Consider the following 19,216-nt stretch of genomic DNA (forward strand, 5'->3'; position numbering starts at 1 on the left):
AACTCATTGACTTTTTCTTCAACTGATTTAATATGAATTTGCATTTTGTTAGTCCCTCAAATTGTAGTGTAGTATTTTCTTAGATGGAGGATGAGGGATGGCAGTGGAAAGAATAGCTTTGATATTAGACACACCACAGTTAACAGCTTCTCACCAGCCCTGTAATCTCAGGCAAGCGTCATGACTCCTAAGAGCCTCAGATCATCATCTGTAAAATGGGATAATAATACGTACCTAGTGAGCTTATGGTGAAGGACTAAATGAAAAAGTATACAAAATAATTAGCACAAATATCAATAACTTTTATAGACTACAGCCATCCCTCCAAAATTACTAAAAGTATATTCTAGAAAAGTAGAAAAGACTGCAGATTTTATATGACCATAAGAGTTCTCCCTCAGTTTGGCAAAGATGGATATATACTGGATATAGGTCCACATTCCCTCACATGGAATTGTGAAAAACCAAAATTTTTTCTAAAGACCTAAAGTTTCTTATACCTCACTTGGCAGAAAATATTACCTGAACTCGTTTGTCAGTTAAATCCTGACCTGAAATAACATAAGATTTTCATTTCACTTTGTGTTAATTTTCCTATGTTTCACTATAAAATTAATTAATTTTTGATTATGGAGTGCTGCCCCAGTCCCTGTCAGTAGTGCTACATATATATAGCATACGTTCTACATTACAATTTTAAAATCTAAAAAACTCTGAAATTTGAAACACAACTGGTCTCAAGAGTTTCTGGTAAGATACTGTGGACCTGTACTTGTTTTCTTGGTCTGCTACACTCAAGGTATGTAAAAGGATAGATGGGTGGAATGAAATATTATCACAATTTTCAATTATTTAGAATCCCAACAGGAGGCCAAAGAAGTTTGCCACATGTACTTTATGAAGCTACGCTCAGGCCTTACCATAGAAAAGAAGGCCTGTTACGTCAGGGAAAAAACCACCAAAAGGTCTTCACTAAAAACAGGTAAGGAGAACTATACATTTCCTGACAGTAGTAATGGGCATTTATTTGCCTTCACTTGCCACATCTAAATATATAATTTTTTTCCTCACCCAAATTTTCCTTCTAGAAAAGTGTAAGGATGATGAATTGCTTTTCAGCCATTTTAGAAAGGGCATTTAATATCATGGGAGAGAAAAAAAAATAATATCATGGGAGAAATAGTTTATGTTACAATGTTAAGTGAAAACAGAAGATACAAAATTGTACATAAGCATGTTTACAATATTTTTAAAGTGATTTCTTTAACTTAAAAGAAGTAAACTAAGAAGTTAATCGTGATTGCCTTTTGGGTGTTGAGACCATCGGTAACTAGTTTTCTTCCTTCTGGCCTCCAGTGGGTGTAACCCCACTGGGGTATAAATGTGCCAGGCAGTATTGATCCTATCACACTATGAAGTGGCCAAAGCCCTGCAGTCAGTAACCACTGTCAGTGAGCAGCCTTGACTGGGAATCCTTAAAGGGGAATTTGTATAGAGTGGGGATTGATGGTCCACCCCTATTCTCACCACTGTCCTGCAGGTGGAAATCACAAAGAACATCTGGTACTTGATGCCCTTCGACAGCAACTTACTGGGGAGTCCTGTGCTTTAGTAATTCCTAAAGCTCGGAGATGTACCACAGCATTTGATGTTCCAAGTTTCAAAGGTATAACTGGTCACAGGGGTTGTGCAGGGATGAGGAGGGAGGTAAGGTACAGGACCTGGCAAGTGCTACTCCAGGTAGCAGCCCCAAGTCTGTGTCTTCACATATCAGAAACTTCTGTCCATTTGCAGCTGATGTGCCCACTTAGTGGTATCCAAACTAGGTGCAGGGTAGCTGCTCTAATAATGAACATGCTTTCTATATTTAGCACTCCATCATTATTTTGAAATGCTTACTATGGATTAGAATTACATATACATTATTTCTGGTGAAAATATATTATCCTTTAGAAAAAAAAACACATTATCTCCCCAAATTACAACATTATGATCATGAAAAAAAAGGAAGATCTATTATATCTTTGAAATATAATTTCAATAAAATACATTTTAAATAGTAGTTTAAATGGTTTTGATTTTTATCACCTACTTGCACAAAGTTCCATGTTGATAATGACTATCGAGAATCGAAGAGATCATCGTAAAGAAAACTTGACCAGGAAATTGCATGTTGCCATTTCAAGCATTATTCCTGATAAAAGTCTTAAGTTCTCAGAAGCAATACTGAAGTTTCTCATTAAACATTTTTAGCTCATTTACTTTAGAAGTTCATATATAAATTCAATACTTACTATTCTCCTTAATATTTTATATATTATTTTTATAAGCATAATTCTATAATGTAAAGAAAATATAATTTTTTTCCAGGCCCCAAAAAGGCAGTCCCTAAATCTGCTCCAGTTTACCCCAACATGCTTTAGAAATACTGTTTTCTAGGTGTGCTGTGATGTTTTTTAAAAAAGCTAGGAGCACTGCACTAAGTGTCTCTCTTATTTAGCCAGAAGACAGAAGAGGGCTCACATCTGCATTCCCCAGGACTGTTGGAAGTCTCTGAGTGATTCCACACCTTACAGATGGGCATACATTTATCCACGTCTTTCAAAATACAGCTCCTTCTCTCCCACAGTGCCCTAGATCACAAGACGCCAGGAGGTGAAGGTTTCCTCAGTCAGTGTCTGTCACTTTCCATCTTCTTTCTCCCCACCAAACCCTCCCATAAGCATATTAATGTGGTCTCCCAGGGCCTCCATTCAGTAGCTAACATCTTTAATCCCATACAAGTGTCACACCTCAACCTCTGAGCTACATAAAGCTTGTGCCAAAGGCTTTCATCTATCCAACAGCGATAGACAAAGTGCACCTCAAATTGCAAAAAAAATATTTTGAGGAGTCAATTTTTTAAAAAGTTGACAAAAGAACTGTGCATTAGAACAAGTTTTTTGAATTCTTAATGACCGGAATGTCTTTTACTACAGAATCTGCTGCTTCCCTGAGCACATACAACGATCAGTCCATTACTTTTGTTTTGGGAAATGAAGGTTATGAGATACATGTTGATGACTTGGGAAAAGACCATGAGAAAGGTAGAATATTTATTTCCTTTTGTTTGTAATGATGTAATGATGACTAGTAAAGTAAAAAATAAATCTATGAAACCATAAGAAATGAATTTACTCAGATATGGCAAACATCACGTTGTGTGCTAACTCCAATAAACTGGCAGTGGATGCCTGAACATCACTAAGCTGAGAAGGATTCAGAAGCTTAGTTAGCATTCATTAGGGGAGAATACTGATATTGAGAAGTGCTATCTATTTGAAAGACAGGAGAGACAACATGTATTTGCTATTGCTAAATTACCCACAAAATCTTTTCAGCCTTATCAATATCATCAAAGTACAACCTTTAGTAAAATAATATGCTAATGCTATGAACAATATTTTAATAACAACTACGTTGGATAATTCATCAGAGAATATTCATACATTTTTGACATCTCTCTCAAAACCACAGAAGTTTTGCTTTTATTGATATATTATAAAAGGGGGAGGATATTTCCTGATGCTATGTGTATGTTGGAACTGAAACCTTTTGATAAAATTGTATCTCACCAAAAGGATTTTATGCATTCTCTTTCAGAAAAGGTGTTACTGCGTTACTACGAGTCTCAATACCCTTCAAGTGAATCAGGTAATCTGGAGGGCTGTGTAAATGTAGTACTAGAATTCTTAAGTTTGGGGTAAAGATAAATCCAAAATGCTCCAAGGGAAAGGAAGACAGAAGGTTCTCTCCAACTCAAGCTCATGGTAAAATCGATTCTTAAAGGATTTACTTCATCACATCCATTTGGCAGTTTAACAGTTAGGATAAAGATTTGGCTACATATACCAGAGATCCAAAATAAAAGTAGCTTAAGCTGGATAAAACTATTTCTGTCTCAGCCAAGACTGAAACGGTAGCTCTGTTCAACAGGTTGTCTGGGTCCCGGATCCTTCTATCTGTGGCTATGACAACATCTACATGGTTCAAGATTACTTGCCACCATGACAATGTCCAATCAGCAGGACATGCATTCTCTTTCCCTTTAAGGGCACAAGTTGGAAGTTGTACCTGATACTTCCTCTCACCTTACATTGACCAGAACTTAGTCCTATTGCTACATGTAGCCAGAAGAAGTCAGGCTAGGAAATGTTGTATTATTATACAAGAAGAATTGGATATTGGGGGACAATTATTAGTGGTTTTACATGCATATAGGAAAGCTGATGCCCAGAGAAGTGCCCATTAGAGTCACAATTCTCTAATTCGAAAGCATGTACGACAAGTAACCTCTCTTTGGTTTAGAAGAACCATCTACTTATCCAACGACTTTTTAGTTTCATTTGGGTACAAATATTTCTAAGAGTCCTTTGGTGAATGAAGTAGTTATTTTTTGTGACATCTTAGACTCTTTTCCTGGGTGTTAAATTCATTAAATAAAGATGAGTACTTAACTTTATCATTCACAATTTCTTCATTGTAAGGTGATGGTGTTGATGGTTTTAAGTTAATGGTAAACCTGAGTCCTACAAAAGACATCTGGCTGCAGGCTAACAATGAGGAGCACTCTGTGGAGGTAATAAAAATATGATTATATAACTGTCATTATCGACTCCACCCATTTGTGTAGATTCAGGTGCTGGGATATTTTGTAGGAGTTTTGTTTGTGCTATTGCACATAAAACACAATCAGTTACTATTAATGACTTGCTTCTGAAGTACAGAAGGAAGGGAAGAGGTATGTATGATCTTGCTTCTGGTCTCCACCAGCCTCACAGTACCAACTGAGAGCTTGTTAGAAACGCAGAATTTCAGGCTCCCTCAGTACTGAATCAGAATCCCCATTCTAACAAATCTCCAGGAGATTCATAAGCACATTTAAGTTTGAGAAGCACTGCTATCTATCTTGAATGATACCAAATCCATTCTATTTGGCTTCAGAAACTATGTTCTTCCACAAAGTATTTCTTTGTAAAATATGGTTTTATTAAGCAAATGCAAAAATAATTTTACAATCTGAGCCTACTTAAAGGAAGGTCATAAACACTTCCATATGCCAAAACTTACGGGTAACCTAACAATCTACATTCTGATCATAGGATTCACTACATATTCTTCTTCAGTTAGTAAATGGCATTATTATATTGGTCATGATGAGTAATTATAAATAGCTTGAGAGACAAACAAGCCAAAGATAGAGGTAAGGAAGAAAACATGAGAGTATAATATAGAAGACAAATTATATAAATACACAAAATTATAAATCTAACACAATCATGTAAGGCATTATTAACATAAACAGTGGATGTTAACCAGCATCTTCCTTAACAAAACCTTCCTAAGTGTATATAACAGAGTGAATGACATATATAACTACTCATTAATAATAGCTGACTCATACTGAGCTCTATCATATAACAAGCACTATGCGAAATGTTTTACAAATACCATCTCTTTTAATTCTCACAGTAAGTCTACAATAGAGTTACTGTATTAGCTGTTGCTGGGTAACTAACCCCAAAACCTAGTGCCTTAAAATAATAATCATTTATATTACTCATATGTCTGTAGGTATGTTGGGGATTGACTGATCTATTAAACTGGCTTGACTAAAAACTGAGGTTTCCGAGATAATATGTCTAAGGTCTAAGAGATAGTACATGGCAAAAGGGGTAAGATCCAGAACTGCTACATCTGGATCCAGTCATTCTAAGCCATTCTGTCTCTCTAAGTATACTGACTATCAGTGAATCAAATCAAATCCCACTCCCCACCCCACCCCTTTGGCCTTCTACTCACTTATTCCTCCCTACCCTCCTCTACTCAGCAAGCAAGCTAGCTAGAAATACAAAGTCAAAAATAATTATTCCCCTTTGGTTTCTAACACAGGGAGGTAAAGTTGACTCTGGACTTCCCACTCACATATTGGTTCTTTTCTCTCTTGTTTCCTCAGCTCCAAAAGTACGAAAAACTGTTGCCAGACCAGGCCTTCTTTGTCCTTCATAAGAAGCCCATGAAATGTGTTTCATTTGAATGTAAGAGCAATCCTGGAACATTTATAGGTATAAAGGATAATCAGCTTGCTCTAATTAAAGTAGACTATCCTGAGAATTTGTGTAGTGAGAATATCATGTTTAAGCTCTCTGAAACAATGTGATGGAAAGCTGTGGGTCCTGGGCCGAGTAGCCCAAATGCTATCAATGGAGAAGGAATGAGAGATAAAGAAAAAGACAGGAAACATCTAAGGGAAACAGAGAGCAGTTGGCTTGCTGTGGAATATTTTCCTTATGTGTAAAGATATTTTTTCTAATCCTTCAGTTCTGTTTTTTATTCCCCTCTGTATAACTGCATATTCAATATAAGTAACGTATATTAAATAGGGTATTGGTGTAGAAACCTGCCAACATGCTGAAGAGATACAGCCTGACCTTTACTTTTTCGCATTTAGAGCTGAGACCTCTGGGGAGAAACAAAGGCCATAGCTCAAGTCTTTCTATAGACAGGGATCCATTTTAAAGAGCTACATAAAGAAATAATTTCTCCTGGTTCCAAACAATAGGCTCAAACACTAGAGCTGCTAGTAAAAGAATGACTAGATGCTTCACAGGTTGACAATTTCTTAACTGGAATAAAACACCAAGTTTGTTTGTAGATGACCTAGGCAACACTAAGATCAACTCTTTTTTACTGTAAGCAGTTATGAAACTTCAAATTCCTACACAGCTAGGCAGATAATTTAAATGTGTAAAAAATAAAAGCAATCAAAATATTAAGAAAAATAAATCCAGTATTTGTAAAGTGAATAATTTCACCTTCATTGTTTCATTTTTAAAATTCTGACTTTTATATATTGAGTTACTTTAAGCAAGCAAGGCTTAAAGGGAGTCCCTTTAAGGAAGTAAAATAAATTTTAGTTCGGATACATAATTGATTTATTGGAAATATCTAACAAACTAAAACATTTTTTTTTTTAAGTACTCAACTATGATATATGTTAGGGCATACAAGTACCATGGGATCCACGCAGGTGAGGCCAGAAGTCCTCTAACCTACTAGAGCCTAGATGAGGCACATAATTAACTTTAAAATTTCAGTAACTGTCTGTCATGTTTGTGACATACCATGTCCTTATGACCTTGGCTTCCAGGGATCTATGACTTTTGATATACTCATTGCCACGCTGGACAAAGTTTCTTCTAATCCTTGCTGCCTATGTGCACAAGTCTTTTTCTGTCCATCTTCCTGATAACCCTGTTTGCTATGAAATATTCATCTGACTTCTGTCCCTTCTTTACTTCTTTTGACCAAACTTATCCTGTATACATCTTTGGACCCCCTGAGGTTCATTTCCATATCACCTGACCTCTGGATGCCAACACCTTTATTCTGCTTTGCCTAACTGATGGAGTATTTTACATAAACCTATTAATGGCAATATTTTTATGGAACATTTTTGTGTTTTACCATTACTAAGGTAGTAAAATTTATACTCAACCATATAACAACATTTTTCAACTACTAAAGAAATAGTTTTTGCTTATTTTAAAGCCTTAGCAATTTCTACTATAACTTTTCTTACACGTAACACTTACAATAAATGATAAACATAATAACAGTACTTATGAAATATGGCCTTTTCTGAAAGTGTGGGCTTTTTAAGTTCTAATTTATTGAGACCTATCAGATATAATTCCTTTTGGAACATAAGATAAAAGAGGCTGAGAATTACTATACAAAGGCATTACAATTGCAAAAGAATGTACCTTTGTTTCATCAATTTTGTCAATAATTTTACCAAAGAGACAAAAATAAAAGCAGAACCTATATCATCCCTCCTAAAAAACACTAAATGTTACCCATGTGCATGTGTGTGATATACTTAAAAATCATTATTAAATAATCAAATATACCCATACATTGTTTTATTTAAAATAAACTATTTTTCAAAAGTATGCAAGAACATAATAGATATCATAAAATGACTCAATATTCTGAAATTCTTAAGTAAAAGTAAGCATATCCCAGTCTACCAGTGTTGGTATCTGAAGTAGGTAATTTGTCTGATATTTTCGGTGATTCAAAACTAAGTAGATTTTCAAAGGAAGGGAGTATGTTTTTTTCACCTTTATACTCCCAGTGCCTATCATGATGGGAGGCACAAAGGAGGTGTTTGGAGACTTTTAACCAATATCCCACAGTCAACACGTACCTGCATCAGAATTTTAGCATGAGACTTCTGACTCCTTATTTAGATATCTTGCTATACAGCTATCTTGTTTTTTGTGTTTAATTTTCTTTGTTTTTTCTTTACACGTTCCACCATCATTACTATCTGTATAATTTGATTAAAATATTCAAATGTGTGGTGGCACTTTATCACTTTCTTGCATGTGTTTTGATGGTCCATAACACATTACCGGAAGGAATGTGTTCATTTCATTACATCAGAAATGGTAATTATGTGAAAATTTACTTTTCCCTCATTTTATGCTATTCTTTAGATTTTTATATATTTATTGAATACCTTGAAATACTGTCAAGAAAATTTTATTTGAATGGGTAAAATAACTTAGAACTGGGAGAAAAAACTAAATAAGAGTTGAGATTCAAGGGGGATATGGAGAGAAAATTGCTAATCTAATTAGAAAGCAGCAGCTCAATTTAAGTGTAAAATGATTCATAAACCCCACTTCTGCAGAACAAAATAAGCCAAAAAATAATTTCAATTTTATGCCTTACACTGAGACATTTCATGTTGGATAAAGAAATATTCAACTGGAGTAGTCCAGTGGGGGCTGGAGCAGGCTTGTCCCAAAACTCCTTCTCCCCTCTTACAATAATCTATACAGCCCAGAAATCTCATCTTCTAGCAGCTATTTACCAAATGCATGCCATATATAATGGACTCTGATAGGCACCCTGAAAACACAAAAGAAACCTAAGATATGCTTCTTTTCCACATGGAACTTAAACATGTACAATATGCATTAAAACTCCAACTCTGCCATACACAGCTGTACTACGGTGAGAGATCGGAGCGGGTTTGTCATCAGGGTAAGAAATAGAACTGAATTCTCTGTCCTAATACCCACTGTAATCTAATCTTATATCCATTCCCAAGGTCATTTTAGGCATGTTCCTTCTGCATGTCTCAGGCAAAAGGGGTAAAATCCCGTTGTTCCAACGCCCTTAATAGTAAGGGATGGGCTAGAGGCTTAGGAAATCTAAGGAATGGATGCAAGAAATAAACATGAAAGCCAGTTGGTAAAGAATCAATGAGCTATTTCCTGTTGAGATGCCAAGATGATGAAACACTTGTCCAAGTACAATTACAGTCCCTAGCCCAGAGGACACTTCCATAAAGAGAATGAATCATTGTTCAGTATATTAAGGACACAGGCTTAGTTTACTGCTTATGGCCTGTACAACTTCAACAGTGTATGTAACCTCTCTCAATCTTTGCATCTCCTCTGCAAAATGTGAAGTACCAAATATTGTAGTTGTCTACCTAATATACATCATGATTACCCCTGCCTCTTTACCAACAGACCTCATTTTGTACCAAATAACAGTGTTCCCAACTAAACATACACTCTTTCCCAGACTCCCCTGCAGCTAGATTTGGTAGCAATTTTATATAGTTCTAGATAATGAAATATAAGCAGGATAATGGTTTAAAAAAAACTTTTTTTAAGGGAACTGGCATTGCCCCTTTTCATTTTTTCATCCCCTCTCCAACTTCCTACACCGACTTATAGATAGTAAGCTGAATGTCCAGCAGTCAACTTCTTTTTTTTTCTTTTTAAAAATTTTTTTCTTTTATTCAGGAACATAATAATTATAATGTGGTATTAAGGTAGTTTCAACATTTTTCTTACAACTATTACAGAATCTTCATATTCTTGATTTTACGTAGTTTCTATGTTGTGAATATTCAGCTCCTGATAAACACCATTGCCCTATTTATCTTCTGGCTATCAGTTGAGTGCTCCAGCAGCCAACTTCTGATCATGACATGATAAGCATGGGGACAAAGGCCTATGCAACACACTTAAAACGGCAGGAGGGAAAAATGAAAGAACCCTGGTATAGCAAATGGTATTGGTGCTCTGCCCAAATCCCTTTAGATTCCTTTAAACTGGATATTTGGTACCATTTAAATGTGTACCACACATCTGTAACACCACCATCTTCTGTGTGCTTTCTATATCCAGCACTTGCAGCTCTTCTTACAAGGACTGCCTTTATGGTACTTATGAAGTACTGCTTTTCCCCCTTGCACAGAGAGATAAGTGTCTATGAGTTCGCATTTCTCTCAACAGCTTCACAGGCTTTTGAAAGCCCAGCTCCCTTGTCTTGGGTGGAACAATTCTGTCTCAAATTTCACTAAAGAATTCCCCTATGAGGTTCATGCTAAAGGTACCTTCTGCTAGACTACAGCAGGAGATCACATTTTTACTTAGGTTTCTGTCCATCCCTGTCCTACCGCAACTCCCTCATCAGTCTTTCTTGGGAATACTTCCTCAGTCAATCAATCACATGCTCACAAATCCTTAACTCAGGATCTGCTCCTGGGGAACCTAATGTAATGTGGCATGTTGAACTGCCACACTAATCTTGAAGTACTAACTGCAGACTTCATGTTGAGAGAGAAAAATATACCCCTATCTACTTACACCAGTGTTGGGTTTTCTACTGAATGCAGATTAAAGCAAACTTCACCTATAGAAGAGAAAATGATAACACCTGCTTTCTAGTACACTGATAAGAACGCTCTGGCACATAGCAAGCACTCAGTGAATGTTAGCTGAGAAAAGAAGGCAAACTTGACTGACAATGAGAACAATTTTTACTAGATACAATTAGAACATAGAAAGACACAAGCAAATGCCTTCACAACTTTAATAAAATTTACCATCTAAGAGATAAAGCTGGGGGGAAAAAAGAATGAATGAGATCTGGAAGTTATTGAAGTAACCTACCAAGCTCATAGGTATTTATTTGATTATACTTCTTAACCTACAAATAAGTTACATATATTCTTTCATATGTATCTTAGTCCATTCAGGCTGCTATAACAAAATACCAAAAAATCAAGAATCTTATAAACAACAGAAATTTGTTTCTCACAGTTCTGGAGGCTAGGTAGTCAAGATCAAGGCATCTGAAGATTCGGTTCCTGGTAGGGGCCTGCTTCCTAGATGGCCATCTTTTTGTTGTCACCTCACCTAGCTAAAGGGGCTAGCTAGCTCTCTGGGGCTTCTTTTATAAGGGCACTTATCCAAATCGTGAGGCTCTGCCATCATGACCTAATTACCTCCCAAAGTCCCCGCTTCCTAATACCATCACTTTGGGGGTTAGAATTTCAACAAATGAATTTCACGGGAAAACAAATATTTGGATAATAGCAATATGTATCAAATATTACATTATAAATATAAAAATATTTAGCAGCAAAAATTAAAGAAAGAAATTAAATATTCCTTCAAAAAAGCATTGTTTAAAAGTACAGATATTTCAGGATATAGGAATGGGATAACTAAAAATTTATGTAATAATTTATTAATATTAAACAGGTCATAAAACAATACAGAAATCAATTAAACCAAAATCTGGATCTTGTAGAAAATCAATAGAATTGATAAACGTTTGGCCAAACTGATCAGGAACAACAACAACAAAAAAATGGAGAGTATACAAATTACTATTTTTTGTAAGAGAGATGACATCACTACTAAAGATATTAAAAGGACAAAAAGGGAATATTATTGGAAACATTGCATCAATAAATTTGACAACTTTAATGAAAACAGACAAATTCCTTAAAAGGCATAGACTACCAAAATTCACTCAAAAAACAGACAACATAAATAGGCTTATAAGGAAATTGAATTCATAGCTTAAAGTATTCTCATAAAGAAAACTCCAGTCTTCACTAATGAAATCTTCCAAACATTTAAGCAAAAAATGTAAATTCTACACAAAATCTCTCAGAAAAATTGAAGAGGAAGGAATTCTATTGAACTTATGCTATGAGGCAACATACACTGACATCAAAACCAAAGCATTACAAGAAAAGAAAATCACACACTGATATTTTTCATGAAAAAAGACACAAGAATGCTAAACAAAATTTTAGCAAATAAAACACAAAAATATAAGAAAATAATATACAATATATATAAAGAAAATATATATTAAAAGGATTTAAAAATACATCATGACCAACTGGGGTTTACTACAGGAATGCAAGGTTGATTTAACATTCAAAAATCAATGTGCCCCATAGCACATCATAATCAAATTATCAAAAACCCAAGGCAAAGAAAGAATACTGAAAGCATAAAGAGAAAAGAAACACATAACATGCATAAGACCTGAAACTATAAAACTCGTGGAAGAAAACATAAGGGAAACACTTCAGGATGTAGGGCAGGACAAAGACTTTATGAATAAAATCCCAAAAGCACAAGCAACTAAATAAAAACAAGTGGGATTATATCAAACTTAAAACCCTCTGCACAGCAAAAGAAATAATCAACAGAGTGAAAAGACAATTTACAGAATGGGAGAAAATATCTGCAAAATATACATTGGAGAAGGGATTAATATCCAGATTATACAAGGAACTCAAACAATTTCACTGTAAAAAAAAGAAATAATCCAATAAAAAATGGGCAAAGGAGCTGAATAGGCATTTTTCAGAGGAAGACATACAAATGACCAGCAGGTAATGAAAAAATGCCCAACATCACTAATCATCAGGGAAATGCAAATCAAAACCACATTGGGATAACATCTTATCCCAGTTAGACTGGTTATTACCAAAAAGACTGAGAAAAACAAATGCTGGTGAGGAAATGCTGGTGATGACATGGAGAAAGGGGAACTCTTCTACACTTTTGGTGGGACTATAAATTATTACAACCATTAAGTACAAATCTACCATATAGTCCAGCAATCCCACTTCCAGGTATATACACAAAGGAAGGGATATCATTATGTCAAAGGGATACTTGCACTCCCATGTTCATCACAGTTCTACTGAGAGTAGCCAAGATATGTATCGAAAATAAATGTCCCTCAATGGATGACTGGATAAGGAAAATGTGAGATAGGTAGATAGATATAGATATAAATATAGATATAGATAGACATATACACACACACAATGGGATACTACTCAGTCATAAAAAAGAATGAAATTCTGCCATTTGCAGCCAACATGGATGAGCTCAGAGAAAATTATGTTAAGTGAAACAAGCCAGACACAGAAAGAGAAATACTGTGTGTCCTCACTCATAAGTTGGAGCTATGTTTAGCATTTCGAGGAACTGCCAAACTGTTTTCCAAAGTGGATATACCATCTTACATTCCCAATAACAATGCATGAGTGTTCCAATTTCTCCACATCCTCACCAACACTTGTTATTGTGTGTCTTTTTACCCCTATAGTTTTGAGTACCCTGGTTTGCCAAGGTTAAAAACAAAGTGATAAAGGAACTATCCACTTCTAGGTGCTTCCTGTGACCAATTATTTTGTGATTAGCATAAGAGATACATGCTATGCAACTGGAATATCAACATAATTAATAAATATAAATAGCCTTAAGCTCATAAGTGGTAGCTAAGAAAGAAAGAAAAATGAAAAGAAAGACCACAGTAAAATGTTGAACTTTCAGAAGAAGAGAACAGACCTATAATTACCAGAGATGGAAAAGGGGGAGGGGGAGGGGGAAGGAGGTCAGGAAGTAAGTGGGTAAGGGACACAAAGAAGAGTTACAATTTGTAGTGATGAACATGCTAATAATATTGATTTGATCATCACATACTGTACACATATACTGATATTCAACTCTGAATCCCATAAATATGTATAATTAAAAATAAAAATAAAGGGGCTGAGCCCGTGGCGCACTTGGTAGAGTGCTGCGCTGGCAGCGCGGCGACGCTCCCGCCGCGGGTTCGGATCCTATATAGGACTGACCGGTGCACTCACTGGCTGAGTGCTGGTCACAAAAAAAAAAAAAAACGACAAAAAAAAAAAAAAAAAGAACAAAGAAAAAAATAAATAAATAAAATTTAAAAAAAATAAAAATAAAGGAATACATAACATTCAACAAAGTCCCCAATATGTCTTTCAGAAGATTTCTCAGCAGAAACCCTACAAGGCCAGGAGAGGGCAGGATGATATACATTCAAAGTGCTGAGGAAAAAGACTGTCAACCCAGAATTCTGTATCCAGTAAAAGTAACCTTCACATATAAAGGAGAAATAAAAACTTTCCTAGACAAACAAAAGCTAAGGGAATTTATCAACACTAGACCTGCCTTTTGAGAAATGCTAAAGTGATTTCTTCAGTCTGAAAGAAGATGCTAAAGTGTATCAAGAAAACATTTGAAGGTATAAAAATCACTAGGTAAAGTAACTACACAGAAAATTCAGAATACTTCAATGCTATGAGGGTACTGAATAAACCACTTATATTTTTAGTATAAAGACTAAAAGAAAAACCTATTAAATATAATAAATAAAACAACTGTATAGGAGACAGGCAATATTAAAAGATGTAACTTGAAACAACAAAATGTCAAAAGATGGGGAGGAATGACATCAAAGCACAGAGCCTGCTTTGATTTTTTTTCTCTTTTCTTAGCAATCAGAGTTAAGCTGTTACTAGTTTAAAATAATCTAACTATAAGATTTTTTTTGTACATCTCATGGTAACCATAATACAAATACCCATAATATAAGGGGTCTGCAAAAAGTTCATGGAAAGATTTTTAATTCTATTTGTTCACAAACTTTTTGAAGTACCCTCATAGATACAATAAAAATAAATAGTGTGAAGTCAAGATATACTATTAGAAAAAAATCACATAATGTCAAAGGAAGACAGTAAGACAGGAGATACAAATTTTACAAAACAACCAGAAAAAAAGTAACAAAATGGCAGTTATAAGTCCCTCTGAGGGGTCTTCAAAAAGCTCCTGAAAAGATATGCATTTTCTTTTAATTCAATTTTTCCAAGAACTTTTTAAAGTACCCACATACTTACCAATAATAACTCCAAATGCTAATGGATTAAATTCCCTAATTAAAAGTCACAGAATGGCTGAATGGATTTATAAAACATGAACCAATAATATGTTGCCTACAAGAAGCTCAATTCATCTATACAGTCAAACTTAGACTGAAAGTGAAGAGATGGAAAAAGATATTCCATGCAATTGGAAACCAAAAAAGAGCAGGAGTTGCTATACTGAGATAAAACAGGCTTCAAGAACAGTAAAAAAAAAAAAAAAAAGATAAAGGTCATTATATAGTGATAAAGGGACCAATTCAACAAGAGGATATAACAATTCTAAATACAAGAGTACTTCAAAAAGTCATGGAAATATTACTATTACTTTTTAATTCCATTTTCCCACAAACTTTTTGAAGTATGCTCGTTTATATGCACCCAATACTGGGGCACCCAGATATATAAAACAAATATTATTAGATCTAATGAGAGAGATAGACTCAAATACAATAGTAGTTGGGGACTTCACACCCCACTTTTAGCAATGGAGAGATCATGCAGACAGAAAATCAACCATGAAACATTAGAGTTAATCTTCACTGTAGACCAGTTGACTCTAACAGAAATTAACAGAACATACCATCCAACAGCTGCAAAATATACATTCTCCTCAGCAGCACATGGAACATTCTCTAGAAGAGACCATGTTAGGTAACAAAACAAATCTCAACAAATTCAAAAAAATGGAAATCATATCAACTGTATTTTCCAACCACAAGAGACTAAAGCTATAAGGCTATAAGTCAATAACACAACACACACTGGAAACTGTACAAATACACAGAAATTAAACAACAAATGGATCAAAGAAGAAATTTAAAAGGAAATTTAAAAACTCCTGGAGACAGGCTGGCCAGTTATCTCAGTGCAGTCTTATAACGACATCCTAGGTACAGATCCACATACCAGCCAGCCACCAAAATAACAAAAAAATTTTCTTCTGGAGACAAATGAAACTGAAAACACAACACAGGATATAGCAAAAGCAGTTCCAGGAGGGAAGTTTATAGCAAAAAATACCTTCATCAAAAAAGTAGAGAGACTTCAAATAAGCAACTTGATGTTATACCTCCAGGAACCAGAAAAATGAGAACAAATCATATCCAAAATCAGTAGGAGAGAAATAATAAAAATCAGAGTAGAAATACATAAATTAGAGATTTTTTTTTAAAAGACCAATGAACCAAGGGATGGTGTTTTGAAAAGATAAGCAAAATTGATAAACCTTTGGCTAGATTAAATAAAATAGAGAGAAGACTCAAATAAAATCAGAAATGAAAAAGGAGACATTACAACTGATACCACAGAAATACAAAGGATAATAACAGACTATTATGAACTATATGCTAACAAACTGGAAAAGCTAGAAGAAATGGATAAATTTCTGGACAAATACAAGGACAAATACAACCTTACCAAGGTTGAATCATGAAGAACAAGAAAACCTAAACAGACCAATGGCAAGTAATGAGATTGAAGCAGTAAAAAAATAGTCTACCAACAAAGAAAATCCCAGGACCAGTTAGTTTCATTGCTGAGTTCTACCAAACATTTAAAGAACAACTAATATCAACCCTTCTCAAACTCTTCCAGAAAATCAAAGAGCAGGGAATACTTCCACACTTATTCTGTGAGGCCAGCATTACCCTTATACTAAAACTGGAAAAGGATACAACAAGAAAAGAAAACTACAAACCAATATCCCTGATGAACACAGATGCAAAAACCCTCAACAATACATTAGTGAACCAAATCCAACACCACATTAAAAATATCGTTCACCATGATCAAGTGGGATTCATCCCAGAGACGTAAGGAAGGCTCAACATATGCAATTCAGTAAATATGACCCATCATATCAACATAATAAAGAACAAATATCATATGATCATTTCATTAGCTTCAAAAAAAGCAACTGACAAAATTCAATACCCTTTATGATAAAAACACTCAAGAAATTAGGTATAGAAGGAATGTACCTCAACACAATAAAGGCCATATATGACAAACTCACAGCTAACATCATACTGAATGGACAAGAGTTGAGGACTTTTCCTCTAAGATCTGGAAGAAGACAAGGATGCCCACTTTCCCCACTCTTATTCAATATAGTACTAGAAGAATTAGCCAGAGCAATAAGGCAAGAGAAATCAATAAAGGGCATCCAAATTGGAAAGGAGGAAGTCAAACTATCTCTATCTGCAGATGACACAATCACATACACAGACAACCTTAAATACTCCTCCAAAAAATTGGTATAACTAATAAACTAATTCATTAAGGTTGCAGGATGCAAAATCAACATACAAAAATCAATAGCATTTCTATATGCCAATAACAAAATATCCAAAAAAGAAATCAAGAAAATAACCTCATTAATAATAGCTACCAAAATAACCAAAATAAATACCTAGGAGTAATTTAACCAAGGAGGTGAAAGATCTCTACAATGAAAACTATAAAACATTGGTGAAAGAAACTGAAGAATTTCCATGATGAAATAAATGGAAAGATATCCCTTATTCATGGGTTGTAAGAATTAGTATCATCAAAATGTCCATACTACTCAAAGCAATATATAGATTCAACACAATCCTTATCAAAATACCAATGATATTCTTCATAGAAACAGAAAAAACAATCTTAAATTGTACAGAACCACAAAAGACCCTGTACAGCCAAAGCAATGTTGAACAAAATGAACAAAGTTGGAGGCATTACACTACCTTACTTCAAAATATACTATAAAGCTATAGTGACCAAACCAGCATGGTGGTGGCATAAAAACAGACACATAGACCAATGGAACAGAATAGAGAGCCCAGAAATAAATCCACACATTTACAGCCAAACGATTTTCAACAAAGGTGCCAAGCATAGGAGGAAAGAACAGCCTCTTCAATAAATGCAGCTGGGAAAACTGGTTACCCACAGGCAGAAGATTAAAAGTAGGCCCCTATGTCTCCCTATACACAAAAATCAACTCAAAACTGATTAAAGACTTAAAATTAAGAGTCAAAACTATGAAACTACTAGAAGAAAACATAAGGGAAATGCTACACAAAATGGAAAGTGAGCAGCCATTTTTTGAACAAGCCTGCAAAGGCATAGGAAACAAAAGCAAAAATAGATAAATGCGATTATATCAAACTAAAAATCTTCTGCACAGCAGAGGAAATAATCAACAAAGTGAAAAGACAACCTATAGAATGCATAAAATATTTGCAAACTATGCATCTGACAAGGGACAAATATCCAGAATAAGGAACTCAAACAACTGATGAATGGATAAACAAATCGTAGTATATCCATACAATAAAATACCATGCAGCAATAAAAAAAGGAACAAAGTGCTAATATATATTAAAGCACGCATAAACCTCAAAAACATTATACAATGTGAAAGAAGCTAGATGTAAAACATTACATATTGTATGACTCCATTTGCACAAAATGTCCAAAACGGCAAATCTATAGAAAGAGAAAAGTTAGTAGTTGCCTGAAGCTAGGGATAAGAGCAGGGATTAACTACAAATGGGGACAAAGAACTTAGAGGTGATGAAAATTTTAAGGTTGGCTTGTAGTTACATAATTCTGTAAATTAACTAAAATTCATTAAATTGTACACTTAAGTGGATGATTTTTAAATATGTAAACTATACCCCAATAGATCTGTTTTTGGAAAAGATTTTTAAAATAACTTAAACATATATACCTTATGATCTAGCCATTCCACTCCCAGGTATTTACCCAAGAGAAATGAAAGCATATCTTCATACAAAGATTTGTACATGAATGTTTCATTTGCAATAGTCAAAAACTAGAAACAACCCAAATGCCCATCCACTGGTGAATGGATAAACAAACTATAGCATATCTATTCAGTGGAATTACTGCTCACTGACAAAAAGGTATGAACTATTGAGAACCACTGCAACATGGATGACCCTCAAAATAATTAAAATGAAAGAAGCCAAATTAAAAACAAGTGCATACTAAATAATTCTATTTATAAAAACTTTAGAACACATAAACTACTCTATAGTGATAGAGAGCGCATTAGTGATTATTTGGGGATGGGAGTGTACA

At 34.7% G+C, this 19,216-nt stretch overlaps 1 protein-coding gene across 1 annotated transcript; it reads left to right on the forward strand.

Moving 5' to 3' along the window:
• The first annotated feature begins 864 nt into the window (after window positions 1-864).
• On the forward strand, window positions 865-6,199 carry IL33 (interleukin 33). The gene is made up of 5 exons (XM_063080417.1): window positions 865-998; window positions 2,977-3,086; window positions 3,643-3,693; window positions 4,527-4,618; window positions 5,996-6,199. The coding sequence occupies exons 1-5, from the start codon at window positions 889-891 to the stop codon at window positions 6,197-6,199; spliced, it is 567 nt and encodes a 188-aa protein (XP_062936487.1). The 5' UTR covers window positions 865-888.
• The last annotated feature ends 13,017 nt before the right edge of the window (window positions 6,200-19,216 follow it).

This window comes from Cynocephalus volans, chromosome 16, assembly GCF_027409185.1.
Source record: "Cynocephalus volans isolate mCynVol1 chromosome 16, mCynVol1.pri, whole genome shotgun sequence".
Taxonomy (NCBI): domain Eukaryota; kingdom Metazoa; phylum Chordata; class Mammalia; order Dermoptera; family Cynocephalidae; genus Cynocephalus; species Cynocephalus volans.

What these genes read in the sequence shown, in the direction of transcription:
- IL33 (XM_063080417.1), top strand. Translation starts at nt 889, where the DNA reads ATGTACTTTATGAAGCTACGCTCAGGCCTTACCATAGAAAAGAAGGCC. An exon ending in ACAGGTAAGGAGAACTATAC is followed by an intron (nt 999 to 2,976) that starts ATTTCCTGACAG and finishes GTCTTTTACTAC; the next exon opens with AGAATCTGCTGCTTCCCTGA. An exon ending in ATGAGGAGCACTCTGTGGAG is followed by an intron (nt 4,619 to 5,995) that starts GTAATAAAAATA and finishes TTGTTTCCTCAG; the next exon opens with CTCCAAAAGTACGAAAAACT.